This window comes from Ambystoma mexicanum, chromosome 1p (genome assembly GCF_040938575.1).
Source record: "Ambystoma mexicanum isolate Mex_15411 chromosome 1p, UKY_AmexF1_1, whole genome shotgun sequence".
NCBI classification, from domain to species: Eukaryota; Metazoa; Chordata; class Amphibia; order Caudata; family Ambystomatidae; genus Ambystoma; species Ambystoma mexicanum.
Window position 1 is genome coordinate 81,906,666 of NC_090921.1, and position 18,266 is coordinate 81,924,931.

The 18,266-nt window shown below is 47.7% G+C and overlaps 1 protein-coding gene across 2 annotated transcripts in view; it reads left to right on the plus strand.

Annotated features, from left to right (window-relative positions):
* Window positions 1-18,266, plus strand: part of LOC138566375 (procollagen C-endopeptidase enhancer 1-like) — a 315,017-nt gene that overhangs the window by 230,369 nt on the left and 66,382 nt on the right. For both annotated transcript variants that reach the window (XM_069643547.1, XM_069643557.1), the window contains 3 exons: window positions 693-817; window positions 1,170-1,306; window positions 7,746-8,221. In XM_069643547.1, coding sequence (XP_069499648.1) covers window positions 693-817; window positions 1,170-1,306; window positions 7,746-8,221 — 738 coding nt within the window. The remainder of the gene's footprint in view (window positions 1-692; window positions 818-1,169; window positions 1,307-7,745; window positions 8,222-18,266) is intronic.

An 18,266-nucleotide genomic window follows, 5' to 3' on the forward strand; every position in this document is an offset into this window, starting at 1 on the left:
CTTGGCAATTATTAAGGGTGGACCCGGAATAGGTGGAGACAGGAGGTGCAGGAGGAGAGACAGCCTGTAGCAGAGAAGTACAGAGGCTACACACAGGGGATCTAGACCGGCAAGGACGGCAAGTAGGTGAAATGGCTATCCCACCCAGTAGACAGGGAACCTGAAACCCCAAGAACTCTGAATGGCTGTAAATGAAGCGCCCATCTGGGGAGGACAGCCAGATTGAGACCTGAACTGTACACCTGAGAGAAGCCACTCTGCTGCTATTGCTGGTTCGTGTTACTTTAATAACCTCTTTTTTGACCATATATTTGGCTCTTTGGCTCATGTTGATTTTGCTCGGCTTTGTGACAACCACCCCAGCACCATCACGTTTATAAGGCTTTACACTATGTCTGTAAAGGCATTCAGTTAGGTCAACTTAAATATAGAGCTTTGACTTTTTATATGTTTCATTACTCACCGGAATTTGGACCTTGAGTTGTCTTGTATATTTCTAGGTCACAGAAATATAAATGAAATAGAGAACCAAATAAGTGTAGGTTAGAAAATAAAGGCAGTAGAAGCTGCATCTTGCAGCATTGCTACTTCCTGATTCAAGGCAGCGGGCTTTGCTGATCATCTTGCTTTCCTTCTGTCCGGATATTGACAATAGGCAATGGGTATTATTTTTAAGAAATTCTCTTTTGCAGAGCACCAGTTTTGTGGTGGGAAGCTGGAAAAACCCCAGGGCCAACTGAACACCCCCAACTGGCCCGAGAGTGACTACCCACCTGGCATTAGCTGTTCCTGGCACATCATTGCTCCCAAGGGAAAGGTAAGTGAGAGCTGGCGGCGTAGAGAGATTAGGCTTCGTTAATTTTAATCATCAGCGCTGTTGCAGGGTTTGATGCCGCATGCGACTCAACTTGGCTATCCAGAGTGCCAAATCCTCTGCCTACTCTAAACAGACCAAACTAAAGCTAAAATTCCAGATGAGCTGCCCCTTCACCTCAAAGTTAAGGTGAAGAAGCTTGAGTGTGACCCCGAGCCCCCGATCAGCCCCCCCCTGAAAGGGAAACCCCAGAGGAGCATTCATCCTGTGCCCGAAGGGGTCACCACCAAACTAGACTCTTCTGGATGGATAAGACTGAGAACCTCTGTATATCTGGCTGTAATTCCATCCCTAGGTGGTTGAACTCGCTTTTGGGAAATTTGACGTGGAAGGTGACAGCTATTGCCGTTATGACTACGTTGCTGTGTTCAATGGTGGAGAGACCGATGACTCCAGGCGCATTGGAAAGTTCTGTGGCGATACTTCACCCAAGTGAGTAAAAAGCTTTGCTCAGATATCCATTAATGCGCTTTTAAGTCAAAATCTGTCAGTGTTTCGCCATATTATCAGAGCTTCCTTAGGTTGCTGTAAATAGAAACAATGGATTGGGTGGTAGCAAGATTCAATTTCTGTTAGTATGACTCCTGGGCAGCCACCCAAATCAAGTTTTTCACTGAGGCTATTAATTGAACCATTCAGTCTTGTTCTCCATGCCGTACCTATCAGTACCATAATAGTTTACAACTGTAGTAATAGTATTCAAATGTCTGCTCATTCTGACCAAGTATACATGAACCCGTTATCTGTAGGATACTGGCGTAACCTTTAATTGTTGAAATGGCGTGCCTTAAGCCACTAAGCCCTTTCTTTTGTGAGTAAGGCTTTAACTGTGGGGAGGAAGAAAACAAGCAGTAGGCGTGGCAATCTAAAGCAGTGTTTCTTTCAGAACATACAGGGTTCCAGTACATTCGTCCCATAAAATACATTCGGCATATCCCACCAGTCCTACCGGTGGGTCCACCGCCTGATAATCCGGTGCCATCAGGATATTAAAAGTCCCGGCTGCCCGGGATGTCAGGCGGCGGGAACTGTAAGTCCCAATTCCCGTGGAGTCTCATAGGACTCCCCAGGAATAGGGACACGGAAGCGCCAGCACCGTTGCTAACTGTGGCAGTGCTTCTGTGTAAACCATGCCTGCAGGGGCCGATGCTCCCAGAAGGTCAGACCTGCCGGTAGCACCGGTATCCGCAGGCATTCTCGTAGTCAGGTGGTACGGAAAGGGTGCTGTTCCATTGCTACCAGCACCCTTATTTCCAAACCGCCAGGCTTGTAATGAGGCCCAATGAACCAGACTGAGTGACAACGTAATGAGAAGAGCTAGCGGGATGGCGAGTTGCAAAAGTCAAGATAGTTCCAACAGGAAACGGGCAGAGCCGCATCTGTTAGTGCGTGGGTGATGAATTAATGCATCAGTGACTTAATAAATGACCTGTGTGTTTTGTCACTATTAAGCTGATCCTTGTTAGTGGGGGGCGGGGGGTGCACAGGTGGCTCTGGAAGTTCATGAAGGATTTCCGGAAAAGAGGGTTGGGTGGCATGTGTCTATGTATGCATGGTTCCATAAGTATACATTGCCGCAGAAATATCCCCATACAAGAATGCCACTGTTTTTTTGTGGCGATATTACCCCATGGAACCTGCGGGGGACACCCCTGCAGCCCCCATATTTTTTTAAAGGAAGTGGGGTTACCCCTGCAACCCTGCTCACATTTAATACCAATAGTATCCCCCTCAATAATGTTGCATATTTCGTTTCCCGATGACTGTATATATGGCGACAACATTGGTGGGGATAATATTACGTCATACCGTATGCATGTAGGGGATGAGTAAAGAGAGCGGATCATAGTGGGTGGGAATTGTATAGTCGTTCGAGGGTCCTCATTTGTCGGGGAAGTGGTCCTTGAAGAGCAGGGCCTTCAGATCTTTCCAGAATCGCAGGAGGGAGCCAGCCTGGTGTTAGCAGGAGGGAGCCAGCCTAGTGTTAGCAGGAGGGTTGCTTCAGAGTGTAACAGGAGAATGTGGGTGTAATCTGGTGCCTCATTAGTGTGTACTCTGCACAGTTCTGGAGACTGATATGCAGGTTTTTAAGGTGGACTGCATCGAGGCTCATTGTCTCAGATACCAACTTCAGAAAATATTGGTGTTTGCTACTGTAGCCAGGGGAGAAACGTTATGCCTCCTGTTGGTAGTTCTAACATGGAACTCCTGGAGGGGCACAGCAAGGTGCTATTATTTCAGCCTTGACTTGTGCACTGTTCCTGGTTTTTAGAACAATTTATTTTCAAAGGGCCTCATTACGAGTTTGGCTGTAATCCGGCAAGCACTACTCAGTGCCATGGTATTACGAGTGGGGGCACAGTGCTGTTAGTCCCCATTTTGATAGTCTGTAGGACTCTGGACACTGTTGGGGAATTACCATGTGTAATGATTCTGCCATGGTCATTCCGATGAATGTCGGTGGTAAAATGGATGATTTAGGTAGAGCTTCTTGCTGGAGGTACAGCCTTCACCTTACTGTCCAAACTCATAGTACAGTGGTGCAGTAAAGCGGCGGTAACGTCATTATGCCACTGTACTCGTAACGAGTTTGGCCAACGGATGACATTACAAGATGTGTCATAGTATGACCATTGCCCCCCTAACTGACACCGCAATATGTGACATTGCTTAGCCTTTGACCCGGATGAAATTAAAAAAAAGTGGAAATAAGTGGAAAGCTAATATTGAAGTAGATACAGGATAGACACAGGATTTACAATGGGCTGGAAAAGGACATTGTTCCAATCACTGGTTACTCCAAATGATGTCCTTTTAGTCATTTGTGGCATCACAATATTCCTGGCCTGTAGTTCTTTCCGGGTCTCTGCACCCATATTTCCATTCCTGAAAGTTAGAGGTACTCGGGTGATAACTCAGCTATGTGCTCCCAGAAGCATGAGGCTAACACGGGCTCACAAATGTGACCTCTGGCAACCCCCAAATGGCGTCCATGACACTGACCTCACTGAACCCCGACTCTCTGAACTGCCAATTCATATGGCTCCAGTTCTGTCCACTTGACACTAACTGGTCCATCATGAAGGGGAGAGATTCAAGGAAGCAAGGGACATCGAGACGAAGCCATTTTTCTGAGATGTCAAGGCAAAGTGGCACCTCTTATTTATTTATTTTATTGATCATTTGCAACGTGCTTAATACCAACGAGGGTTTCTAAGCGCGGGATCGCGATTGGAGCCTGTGTTCCGCTGCGTTGTTTTGCTTCCAAGGTAAATGCGATGTCCCTGAGCTATCCTTCCTCCACCGTAGGGCCAGTTGCTTTGGCGATTCACAACTTTCGTAAAGACGGTATTTGTCACTACTTTAACCCCTTTCTAAAGTACTGATATGCCTTGAATGAACTGCCAGCGCAGTAACCCACTGGGGGCTAAAGTCAAACATTTTGTAAAGTGAACAAAGTGTCCAGCAGGACAGCTCTGCAGAGGCCGGCACCAGAGCCTGCACATAGTGACGGGAGTCTGATGAGAACAGTAACACCTGATTGGCTGCTGGAAACCTTTAGGCACGCCCTTTATGACAGCTTCACACGATAAGATTGGTGTACTGTGAAGACATGCCCCCTCCTGATGTGCCAATGGTCTCCCCACTGCGCACCACTCACGTATGATTATTCTCCAGGTGTGTGAGACTCTTCTGACCAATACCGTAGATTTCACAGAATCCAATTTCACCTACTCAGAAATGTTCAGTTTTCTTTTCTTCTAATTGGTTAGGTAAGTAAGTACATTTTAAAACATGTATGGGGGTGGGGTAAGTGGATAGGATAAAGTAGGGAGGAGTGGGGGGTCTCCACCCACATAATAAAAAACAAGTTCAAAGACAAACACATTTGAAGAATTCACCTTTAAGTGATATGGATTCAGTGGAATCACGGACAGTCTCTTCTGACATCCAGCCTACAAAGGGTTCCCTCCCATGAGGTCTAGAGAAAAACACTGGCAGAGATGCTGTCTGGCTAAGATGAAAATCAGAAACCACTAAGAGTCCTGAGGTCTGCATTGCCCCTAAAGAAAACTGTATGTGAGGGATCAAGACAGAATGAATGAAGCTCAGTGACCTTCAAGCAGATCTAGGGAAGCCCTCCTTAATGGGAGGACTTTAAAGAACACGCACATCGGCTCACATGAGCTTCTTGTTTGCGCCACAGATGCCAGATTCGAAGTCCATGTTGTCATGTGGTTTCCGATGAATGGGCATAACCTCTGAACACCTCTTTAAAAATCTTTACATGAAAAGAAGTGAACGAACCGCTCCATCCTTTCCCACAACTAAAACATGCACATTCGTGTGCTTAGGAGTGTTGGAGCTAAAGCCGGGCCTATCTATAGGGGGGCTCTTTCATTGATAAGAATCATACTCCATTGGCATGGAGTGTGTAGTATTAGAAAGGGTGCACACCTCTGATGATGACATGGCAAGCGGTGGGGAGGGGAGGCCATTGCCTTAGAGATGTCTTGGGCAGCCAACTGAGCATGAGTCTTCACATGTAAAGCACAGCTGATCTCAGGTTCTCATTCCTGAGGAATTCCTGCCTTGAGAGAGTGATAATGAGGAGGAGAAGCAAGGTCTCCGATGGAAGGACCTCAAACTGATCATGCCGAGCAAGTGCATTCTGTGAGTCAGCCCCAGAGGAATGCGCGATCGGCATTGCAAGGTACGGTCGCTTCTCTTGTCTTAGATGTTATCTGGACCCAAACTGAAGGGCATTCTCTTGTAACACCTCTACCAGGTCAGACATATCTGAACAAAGTAGAGTACCCATTCTTCCAAAGTAGTAAGATCACAAGGGTGTTTGCGTGCCCATTGACCAGAGAAGCCTTGATGTCCCCAAGAGTTGCCACCTATCTCTGAAATATCTTGCTTTAGCTACTGGAATCCGAAATGAGATGGCCAAAAGAAGTCGATTGTGGCCCTCAAGCAGGAGGTCTGCTATGCTGGGCGGAATGTCCGTCAATCTTTAGTGTAGTCAAGTGATACCCCCAATCCTCAGGCAATGTCGCCACGCCTCCAGAAGGAAGCACGACCTCAGATGGACATTTTCCAGGAACCCTGGAACGACCTTAGAAACATTCCACTGCTGCTCGTGGCTGTGGTTAGCCCTCATGACCTGTGTGTTGGCCAGTCTCACCTGGAAGCTACCAGTTGAGTAAGCTTAGTTCTCAGTCTTTCTTTTTTTTATTTGCGCAACTTCCTGCCGGATTACTCCTGCTTTGAAGCACTGCGATAATAGTTGTTATTAGCCAATTTAATAGTATTCGATTTATCAACCTTGGAAGGATGAAGGCCTGAGTCAGTCTTGGGGGATTCAAAATCGCAAAGTGCAGCTGGCCCGAAGTTCGTCGCAAGAGCTGGGATCCATCCACCTACCTGTCCATTGGTCTTTGATATCAGTTGATATTGGGGCAACAAGGGCCATCCTCTGTAGCTCTATCAGCTGCCAAATCAATGCCCTTGGGATTAGAACGCATGGCAAGTATCGCTCCTTGAGTCCTGCCTTCACTCTCCTCTCCACTATCAGCGGTCTCTCCGTGATACCGTGCTTCCTGTGGCGACTCAGGGCGTGAGGGAGAGAGCAGATATATAGTGCTTAGGCAGGCAGAACTCGCTGCATAGCAACCTTGTCCTCCGCAGGTCCTTATCTTCATCAGTGTCTTCTCCTCTCTCTCCCGGGGTAGGCGGGACAACATGTGCCTACGGACAGACCCCTGACAGTCAAAAATTCAGAGCATTGGCCGCCCTTTCGAGGAATTCAATGGGGGCGGAGGGGTGGTAGTGGAACAGGGCTGGAGACAAAATGATAGCAATACTAGGCTTCTCGTTATGAGACACACATAGACCACTCCAAAGTATGGCGCCTTCACTACCTGCCTCCTCATGTGCTATGTCATGCGACTTTTAGCAAGACACTCACGTCGGAGGCGCGTGGTGAGTCAGTGAAGCCAGACCTGGAGACGGCTGTGCGGGGTCAAATGGGGCAGAGAAGGGTCCGGGGAACTTTCCTGGTGTACCTAAGGGTTTACGCCTTAGTAACTAAGTAAAACTCAAAAGTGGGACTCAATATCTCTGGGAGGCATGTGTGCACTGCCTTCAAAAGCAGGTAGACCCTTGGCATCCCAAGAGCCAGGAGGCCCTACGCAGCCTCTCGGGGGCGCTACTGCCCATGGAGGACTGTATAGAAGGAAGACAACTTCATGCCTGGATCCTCCCCCGGTGCAGTCGGCCTCCTCCTGCTTTAATTAAAGGACACCTTATATCCCCACCAGTCATGCAGACTAGCTCAGTCGAAGGCCGGATTACTAGCACAGGAGAACACAGCGATGACATCACCTATCGGGCAGATCCTAGGGTAATTACTGAGAACAATGGCTGTACCCATGATGGACCTCTACAAGTGTGCAGGGGGGCTATCTCTAGATCCAAGAACCTATTATACACTTTATTTCTGCTGTGGGAGTTATTTCTACTTTATCACTAGAAGGATCTTCAGCTTTCTCTTAAAGAATCTTACAGCAATGTTGTCTTAAATAACCTGCTATTGCTCCAGTGAGGAACGGGAATGGAATTATGGCACTGTTTGGCTGGGGACTGAAAGTGATGCATTATAACTTTCAAATTGTTGGAAATACTAATATGTTGACTTCTGAAAAAAGCTTTTACTTGCAAATGTTCCCCGTTGGGTGCTTTGTGTCCTCGGCCATATTCCCCAACAAGTGGGAGATATTTGTTTTAATCGGGGGGCGGTCACATACCACTGGACTGCAAGAAGCATGCATTGTATAAACATCTTTTACCTAATTATTCCTTCCTGCAGCGTTGTGTACTCGGATTCCAATGAGCTCCTGGTCCAGTTTGTGTCTGACCTGAGTGTCACAGCCGATGGGTTCACTGCGACGTACAACATGAAAGAGAAATCAGAAATTAAGGAAAAAGCCCCTACCACCGATTCCAAGCCACCATCTGGCAGAATCCCAGACTCAAAGACGCTGGTCATTGCAAAGCCCACTTCTGAGCAGAAGCCAAAACCTGCACCAAAACCTACAGCTGCAAAACCCCCCCCAAGGCCAACACAACCAAAGCAGCCGAAACCAACAAAGGCAGCCAAAGCTCCAAAGCCAACCAAATTGGCAAGGCCGACTAAAGCTGCAAAGCCAACCGTCATGGCCAAACCAACGAAAGCTTTGAAGACAACGGCCATGCTGAAGCCATCTCAAGGCGCAACTGGAGAGGAGGCCGTGGCCGCAAGGACTGATGCGACCGCTGTCCCAACCATCGCAGGAGAAGGACCAGGTAATAACTTGTTGCACCTACCCATTCTACTGTCATTGTCTTCAGGCTGTCTAAATGTATCGTATATAGGCATACTGGCCGTAGCTTGAAACACTTGTAAATGCCATATCATATCATACGCCCCGGCATTGCCTGGGTCGGTAGCTGACATGCATGTGGGGGTCTGCTATAGCCTTGTGTATGTTATATTGTGTCCTAACATCCAATTTTTGAAAAATCGCAAAATCGGCAATCTCCCGGAATTGCCTATACTGTTAGCACAGGGGCGTACCCCGCTCCACCCCTGTTCAGGATGAATGGGTGGGGTTGTGGAAATTTCACTATCGCCGTACACCCCAGACTGGTATGCCGACGTTGTGTCCTAACTTCCTATTTTTGAAAAAGTCCCAAAATCAGCAATCTCCCGAATTCGTCTATACTGATAGCACAGGGCGAGACCCCATACTGTGCAAGGCAAATGTGTAGGGTTGGTCAAATTTCACTATTGCCAGTACACCACATACTGGTATGCCGCCGTTGTGTCCAAACTTCCTATTTTTTAAAAAGTCGCAAAATCAGCAATCTCCCGAAATTGCCTTTACAGATAGCACAGGGCCGGAGCCCGACATGTGCAGAGTGTATGGGTGAGGTTAGTCAGATTTCAGTATCGCCAACACACTCCAGACTGGTATGCCGATCTTGGGACAAAATTTCAGCCCACCAACTGTTATGGGGCTGGAGCCAACCCCAAGCCTACAAACGCACTTTCACAGATATTACACGGCCACAGTAGTGGCCGTGTAGTTATGGTTAAGTTGCTGTTTCCATAGTAAGAACACTTTTTGGGCGGCTTATAACTTCGCTCTCCCTGGACGAATCCTCACCAAACTTTGCCAAAAAAGTATATGGCCCACTCTGAATTTTTTGCAAAGTTTGGTGAGGTTTGGTCCGGGGGGCAAAGTTATAGGGGGGGGTCCCAACATGTCTTTTTTTCCCATAGACTGAAAGGGGAAAAAACTTTGCTCACGCCAACAACCCAAACCGCTGGATGGATTTTCATCAAATTTGCGGCAGGAGCGGCGGCTTGGTCCCGAAAGCGTCCTTTTGTAAATTTGGTGAAAATCCATCCAGTCGTTTTTTTTAAAATACACAGAAAGTAGGTCACAAATAATTAGTGATATCTATGACCGGTCCACGGACACACTTCCCTATTCGGTCTGCAGACAGTGTCCTGATTGGCTAATCGGCTTGCGTCATGTCTGCGGACATTCGACATGTTCGCTGATTGGATGGTGAGGAGCGTGAAGTGCGTCAGATTTTTGGAAATGCCCGCCATCTTGGGTTCGTGGACAGCGGCCGATATCCGCGGACATCGCGATAAAACATGAAAAAACACAGCATTCCTCTTGTCAAACTTATCAAATAATCTCTGGGGAGATGAGGGGTGATGAGGATGGGATAGGATGTGGCTGCAAGAAGCAAAAAGCAAAAAAAACTGGTGTTTTTTGCCGCAAAAGTCTGCGAACAGTTCGGATGTTCGCGAACAGTCCTGTGAAAGTTCGCGAACACCTCAGCATTACAGGGTTGGTGAAATGCAGTTCTTGCATGCCTTATAACTTTGGCACCATTTAATAGATCTGCATGTATATTCCTGCGCTGATTCTGAGTGGGTATGCAAAGTTTTGTGGGATTCTGTCATGAGGGGGCAAAATTAGAGTGGGGGGTCCCAAAATAATGTAAAGGCTAATAAATGAGGTGCCATTTGAGGAATCTACACTTCATTTCGCAAACTGATAATAGATCAAGATATGCATGTTTTTGTAAAGTTTGTTGGGATTCTGTCAAGAGGGAGCAAAATTAGAGTGGGGGTCCCAAACTATTGTAAAGGCTTATAAATGTGGTGCCATTTGACAAATCTACACAAAGGTTTGCAAAAAGAATATAGATCTAGATTTAGATGTTTTCGTAAAGTCTGAGTGGATTTTGTCAAGTGGGGACTAGGTTATATGACGATTGTATGTGCATACATTTGACACTTTTGAAAAAATAAAACATAGGTGGATTTCCAGCAAACCTGCGTAAGGAGCATTGGCAAGGAACTACAAGCATGGTTTTGCAAATGTGCCAGTGTTTTATTATTTGACAAGTGTCATAATGTAGCTACAAAAAATAGCGGTATACCTTTAGTGACTGAGGGGGTAGCCTGTGGCCATGGGCAGTGGCCAGATTGTTCGGGTCATGGAATAAGGTCATGATCCGGACAATCTGGCTACTGGCCATGATCACAAGGGACAAAACATAGGATTAAAGTGGCCATGTCCACCTGGGTCTGGCTTTGTGGAAAAGTTATTCGAAATTAGGATAGATTTGAAAGGGAAGAAAAATGTGCTTGTGGTAATATGGTCATAGGGTTCTCTTTTTGCCTTCTGCAGGCTGCCATGGAAAGCGAAGAGGGGCCCTGTATGGAACCCTCGCTTTCCCTTTCCATGGTGGCCATTCTGGAAAAGGATTTTCCTTCCTACACCGGGAGGCCGCAGGCGTCCCCGGTGTTGGAATAAAAATCCTATTTTTTAGCACCTTAGGTTCCCGCTTTGGGAACCTAGGGTGCTAATGGCCTTCATCCCCCATTTCAGGGGCTGGAATGGGGGGATAATGGTCCAGAGACCTCGTTATCCACCCTCGCTTTGCTTGGGCTGCTGGGCCGGTATCCACCCTGGAACGGAGGATGAGCGCCCCAATATTTCCATTGGTATAACACAAAATGCAAATGGAAATGTTGGAAAATCTTATTGAGTCTATGTACTTTACAGAGAAATATAAAGTAGATGGACTCTATACATTTTTTTTTTTAGTTCTATTTTTTAACTGTGAAAGGCGGTTCCTAAAGGAATATGTCGTTTGTTGTTTTTGGATGTATTTTTTTTTTGGCAGGAGAGCTGAGAACGAAAGGTGGGGAGGGAAATGAGGGAAGAGCAACCAAACACTAATATGGAGGGGTAGGTGGACAGGGAAAACGTTGCACGTGTGTTATTTCTAAGGTAGGGGGCACTGTTTCTCATGCTCCTTGATTACAGCAGTGGTGGTGTCTCTTGGGGAGAAGGGATGGCCTTAGCTGATGCCATTTTAAGATAAATAGCAGTTTTGGTAAAAGTATGTACTGTGTACTAGATTGTTAATGCATAATGAGCAGGAATAGGTGTTGGCGCTGTGCAAGGGAAATTTGAAGTTGGAAGTTCCTAGATCAGTAGAAAATGTAGTTCCAAACTGTCCGCCAAGCAGAGATCTTATCGTGAAGTGCGGACTGGTTGTCAGACACGTCATCATGCCGTGCGCCAGCGTACGGTCATGTGGCACTCTCCGGAAGGTCTGCTATGAATTCAGACGTTCGTAGATGCCTACTGATGCAAAACTAGTTGAAATAGTTGCAAGAAGTGTATAGAAGTGTTAAAAATTAGTCCAGATGGTGTGAAATGGCAGTTTCAAGGTGAACATTTGGAAATTGGACACAAATATTGCTATATTGGCTAAGTATGATATTAGTAAGTTGTAGGAAAATAGCATGCACTGGTAAAAACCTATGAAATTCAGTGAAAAACTTTGTTAAAGGGACCTTATGGTTAAGTTGCACTAATAAAAACCTATGAAATTCAATTAAAACATTTTGTTAAAGGGACGTTATGGTTAAATTGCACTCATAAAAACCTTTGAAATTCACTGAAAAAACTTTGTTAAAGGGACGTTATTGTTAAGTTGGACTAATAAAAACCTATGAAATTCAAAGAAAAGACTTAGTTAAACAGATATTATGGTTCCAAGTAAAACCAAAAAAAACTGAAATTCGCCAGTTATGGTAAGCTAAACAACCATAACTGGCGCCACCACCGTGCACTGCTAAGACTAACACCCAGGACATTAAAGATGACATCACAAATGGGCCTCATTACGAGTTTGGAGGGACCCGGACACGGTACGTCCCCATTCCCATTTGAGCCCCCATAGGGCTTAATTGAAAATGGGGAGGATGCTAACAACTGGCCAGTTAATGACAGGACCGTTGTTAGCATCCTGGCCTGCTTGCGGGTGCCGATATGCACGTCTGGCAAGACCAGACGTGCATACCACCACCCGCGAGCAAACCCGTAATGTGGCGGCCCGGTATGAACGGTACCGGTACCTTACCGGCACCGTCCATACCGCGGCCGCCAGGTTTGTAATGAGGCCCATTGTCTTTAGGCATCCTCTCTGCCCCGTTTCTGCACACCATTGCTTTCAGTGCCCAGCTCCGCCCCAATGTTGCTCCCATTACCTGGTTCGGTTCCAGTGTCGCTTTCAGTGCCCAGTTCTTCCACAACCTCAATGTCACCTGCAATGTCACGTTCTCAGCCAGCAAGCGGACATGTGCATGCACTCGTATAAACACCCACATATATGCGCATGTGTGCACATTCTCTTGCATGCACATGTTCACATACACAAGTGCATTTAATGTTACTCTTAGCTTTTAATGGTCTTCCACTAGGCTGGCCCAGGGCGCATTGACAGGAAGCAATGTGGGTGGGAACTGATTGAAAACCTCCCTCACTGAGATCTTCCTGAGCAGATCCCATAGGGTGGCAAAATAGGCTGTCTACTGCTCTCCTAAGGGCCAGGGGTCTTGTGTTCCACCTGTAAGGACAGAGGTCGCTGTATGGGATGTCTCACATAGGTGCCTGCTGTCCCTGCAGGACATGGTGGTGCTGTCATACAGTGAACTCCAGGGCTCTTGAGTGCCACCTGCAAGGACAGAGGTCGCTGTATGGGATGTCTCACATAGGCGCCTGCAAGGCCTCTGTCCCTGCAGGACATGGTGATGCTGTCATGCAGGGCACTTGAGTGCCACCTGTAAGGACAGAAGCCACTGTATTGGATATCTCACATAGGCTCCTGCAGGACCCCTGTCACTGCAGGACATGGTGGTGCTGTCATGCAGGGCACTCCAGGGCTCTTGAGTGCCACCTGCAAGGACAGAGGTCGCTGTATGGGATGTCTCACATAGGCTCCTGCAGGGCCCCTGTCCGTGCAGGACATGGTGGTGCTGTGATGCAGGGCACTCCAGGGCTCTTGAGTGCCACCTGCAAGGACAGAGGTCGATGTATGGGATGTCTCACATAGGCTCCTGCAGGGCCCCTGTCCCTGCAGGACATGGTGGTGCTGTCATGCAGGGCACTCCAGGGCTCTTGAGTGCCACCTGCAAGGACAGAGGTCGCTGTATGGGATGTCTCACATAGGCTCCTTCAGGGCCCTGCAGGACATGGTGGTGCTGTCATGCACGGCACTCCAGGGCTCTTGAGTGCCACCTGCAAGGACAGAGGTCGCTGTATGGGATGTCTCACATAGGCGCCCGCAGGGCCTCTGACCCTGCAGGACATGGTGGTGCTGTCATGCAGGGCACTTGAGTGCCACCTGTAAGGACAGTAGCCACTGTATTGGATATCTCACATAGGCTCCTGCAGGGCCCCTGTCCCTGCAGGACATGGTGGTGCTGTCATGCAGAGCACTCCAGGGCTCTTGAGTGCCACCTGCAAGGACAGAGGTCGCTGTATGGGATGTCTCACATAGGCGCCTGCAGGGCCTCTGACCCTGCAGGACAGGGTGGTGCAGTCATGCAGAGAACTCCAGGGCTCTTGAGTGCCACCTACAAGGACAGAGGTCGCTGTATGGGATGTCTCACATAGGCGCCTGCAGGGCCTCTGTCCTTGCAGGACATGGTGGTGCTGTCATGCAGGGAACTTGAGTGCCACCTGTAAGGACAGAAGCCACTGTATTGGATATCTCACATAGGCTCCTGCAGGGCCCCTGTCCCTGCAGGACATGGTGGTGCTGTCATGCAGGGCACTCCAGGGCTCTTGAGTGCCACCTGCAAGGACAGAGGTCGCTGTATGGGATGTCTCACATAGGCACCTGCAGGGCCTCTGTCCTTGCAGGACATGGTGGTGCTGTCATGCAGGGCACTTGAGTGCCACCTTTAAGGACAGAAGCCACTGTATTGGATATCTCACATAGGCTCCTGCAGGGCCCCTGTCCCTGCGGGACATGGTGGTGCTCTCATGCAGGGCACTCCAGGGCTCTTGAGTGCCACCTGCAAGGACAGAGGTCGCTGTATGGGATGTCTCAAATAGGCGCCTGCAGGGCCCCTGTCCCTGCAGGACATGGTGGTGCTGTCATGCAGGGCACTCCAGGGCTCTTGAGTGCCACCTGCAAGGACAGAGGTCGCTGTATGGGATGTCTCAAATAGGCGCCTGCAGGGCCCCTGTCCCTGCAGGACATGGTGGTGCTGTCATGCAGGGCACTCCAGGGCTCTTGAGTGCCACCTGCAAGGACAGAGGTCGCTGTATGGGATGTCTCACATAGGCGCCTGCAGGGCCCCTGTCCCTGCAGGACATGGTGGTGCGGTCATGCAGGGCACTCCAGGGCTCTTGAGTGCCACCTGCAAGGACAGAGGTCACTGTATGGGATGTCTCACATAGACGCCTGCAGGGCCCCTGTCCCTGCAGGACATGGTGGTGCTGTCATGCAGGGCACTTGAGTGCCACCTGTAAGGACAGTAGCCACTGTATTGGATATCTCACATAGACGCCTGCAGGGCCTCTGTCCCTGCAGAACATGGTGTTTCTGTCATGCAGAGCACTCCAGGTCTCTTGAGTAGTTTTAGGGAGAATTCTCATTTATGGCTAATTTCCCTTACCTAGTGAATCCCTCAGCAGCTTTGCTGGATTTCTGGGGTTTATTTTGTCCACCTGGTAAGAGTGTGAGCTTTTTTCCCACTCTTACATGTGTTTTGCCATGTGTATTTCTACTGTTTGTGTGATCTTGGGCTCTAGAGCTACACCACTCCATGAGCCCCACTTTTTGTGTGTGTTACACAGCACCTTCAGTGCAGTGACACAGGGATGTCTCAAAGACTTTCCCCTGACTCAATTTTTCGGGGGCTGCCTAAGTTGCCATTTACTTTATGTAGTCATTTAAATTGCAGACCCAATACACCCCATCTTACATGGAGTATTGGAAAGGGTTAATTCCTACTCCTGTTTGTCTGCGCCTCTTGCACCTTTGTTTCGCTCCTTTAACACTAAGAGTTGGCTGTTGGCAGTGGTACCTACCCTATCTTTTCTACCGCGATTATACTATATAAACGTGGTACTGTTTTAGGCTATTGTATTAGCCTCGAACTTAAACCCGCTTGATCAAATACTTTTTATTTTGGGTTTTATCGCCATTTCTTTTTGTTAACATCCTTCTTGTGTTTTACTTTGTGCGGCAAACCAGGTTTGCCTTCTTTGTTTGCCGACCTTTGGCAGGCTTCTGTCCAGAAGCCCTCCTTTGGCATCTGGGTGTCTAGGTGGGCTGAATGTGAGGGAGTGGTTTAGTCACCCCCTGCACAGGGTCTCCTTGGAGACCCAAGTCGCACTTTGTGTTGATTGGTTGAGGTGATTGTCTGGGCCGGACAACCCCCTTGCTGAGTGATTGACAGCCAGGCTATGTGAATGGGGGATTTTGGCATAAAAGGCAGGACTCTTGGGCTGGAAGTGAGAGTTGCCACTGGAACTGCAAAGAACCAAAGAGAAGCGGAGAAGAAGACGGCTGCTGCAATTCCCGAGTCCCGGTGAAGCCCTGCTGCAGTCCTGAGCTATCTACCCTTCAACGACCAGAGAAGATCCAGTCCGGAGTCTTCTTCCCTTGAGCCTGGTGTGATCAACCAGCTCACCTTCCACAGCCAGTGGATCCTCTTCTTGGTCGAAATCGCTGCACACAGCTGTAGTGGTCCGGATAGCCATCTGAAGAGCCTCTCCTGTTTTAAAGGAGCACACCTTTTATTCACCGTTGCTTCACTGCTGCTAGCCTCATCCCTGGGTAGTGCCGATCACTCCAGACGTCCTCCTTCTTGTCCCCATGACTGAAGCTCCAGGAACCTTGAGTCCGCAGGAACTACCAGGTACAACTGCCGTAGCACCAGCTTTTCTTCAAACAAATAAGGTACTGTGTCCGACTTCGAGGAATTGGGGTGAACCCTTCCTCCTCACTCAAGGCTTGTCCTTGTCTTCCTTCCCTCTTATAACTTTTGCTTCCCTTTTGACAATATCCAAGTATTCCTTGCAATCTCGAATCGCGAACTGTTCTAACCTTGTGATCCTCGACAACAGGGCCCTGTCCCATTTGACACTGGCGCAGGCCTATTGACTTTTATCTACGTTTTAGAAAGTGTCCTCTGATTCTCGCTGCCATGACAAAAGTATTGCCTATCCCCTATTCTGTTGTGTTAATTCATGTGCTAAGTGTGTTTGACTACGGTAACATTTCTTCTCGCGGGTACGCCTTTCTTTAGTAAGATCGAACTGTCATTACTGTCAAAAAGTGATTGCGTATTAACCCGCGGTAACGTCTTTGTTGCACAACACCAGTCTGTCAATTCCAAAGGTACTTACCTTGAATTGGTCTGCACAAGGGGAATTGGTTGTGTGTAGTATATTTGAAGTGTGGTTTTATTTTAATAGAAGTGAAGTGTTTTGTGAACAGATGGTCTAAAAATAAATGTACTTTTACTTTTTAACCAGAAACCTTGAGTCAGTGTTTGCTTGAGTCACAGTGATTGTAGTCCTTTGTGTAATCTCTACTACTGCTCATTTCCTCTTGAGATAAGTCTGGCTGCTCAGCCATTGCTACCACTTTTTCTGTGTAGTACAGGCTTGTACCAAAGGTGAAATTGTACTACCACTTGTAGTCTTAATTGTGTGTAGTGGTCCCTAAGGGCACTGCACAGGATTCTGCCTAACACTGGTGTACAGCGGTGGGATTTTTAAGTACAGTGATTACACTTAGAGTGCTGCTATTACCGTGGGTTAACTCACCACAAGGCTAAACACCACTTATTCTATTAACTGAAAAATCATGTCAAATATGGAAAACTACAGTGAAGAGAGTCTCTTAAACTATACTGCTGAGGTTCTGAGAACAATGTGTAGAGAGAGGAGCCTCTCTGGTAAAGGAAAGAAATCTGAACTGGTTGCTAAATTAATGGGGAGACAAAGTCTGGGGAGTGGGTCAGAAGGGCCTGCCCCCCACCCCCCCAGCACATGTGGATAATGATGTTTCTGATTCCGAGAGCGTTGGACTAGAAGAAGTAGATGAGTCCCTGTTAGGAAACCCTACAACTCCCTGGCCTGCTCAGAGGCCACGACCTCTATCCACAGGGACCCCCACAGGTCCTACACTCACTCCTGAATTTATTGCGCTTGAGAAAAAGAGACTTGAGTTGGAAGCAGAGACGTCTTTATGGGAGGGCAAAATGGGCACTTGCCCCGGGCCCCCACCTTGGAGGTGGCCCCAAGAAGGAGCCTTATTACAATAAAAGTTAGTTTCCCTAAGTCAACAAAATTAATTATCAAACATCAGGATTTTCTGTGTTGTGCTGCTAAGACTAAACCTATTTTCTGTCTGTTGTTGACAAGTACATTTTTTCTGATCTTTTCATCCTGTAATGCTATGTTCACTGTGGTATACATAGTTTGCGTGGCACAACACCTGTATAATTCTCACCTTTCTGTGGGGATAATATTGATCAAGTGCAATAAGCAAAGTTGAAATACATGTTGATAAATGTGAGTGCCCCAGTGGTTCAGAGGATATCGCAGTATGTTAAGCACTCAATGACGAGATATGCGTTCATATGCAAGATTACAATACCAAATTCCAGCAAGGACTGACAAAGGTACACATACTCCAGAATAGTCAAACGACTCAGATTAGCTGCCTTAGAGACAGCAAAAGTGCTCAAGCATGGATATAGACGGCCAATGGGAAGCAACAATATAACTACACATACCATAGCATAGAGAGTGGATGACAATTTCAAGATACCAGGAAGGTGGATGTATCCAGACAGACTGAGATTAGAAGTGGGACATGGTTTTCAAGCAGTGTTGCCATTCGAGAGCAAAGATCTCGGCGAGGCAGCGTATCAAGCTATGGGTTGTTACCGTTCGTGACATGGTGTGCGGCGCACTAGATATTCTATATTCCTTAGTTCCTT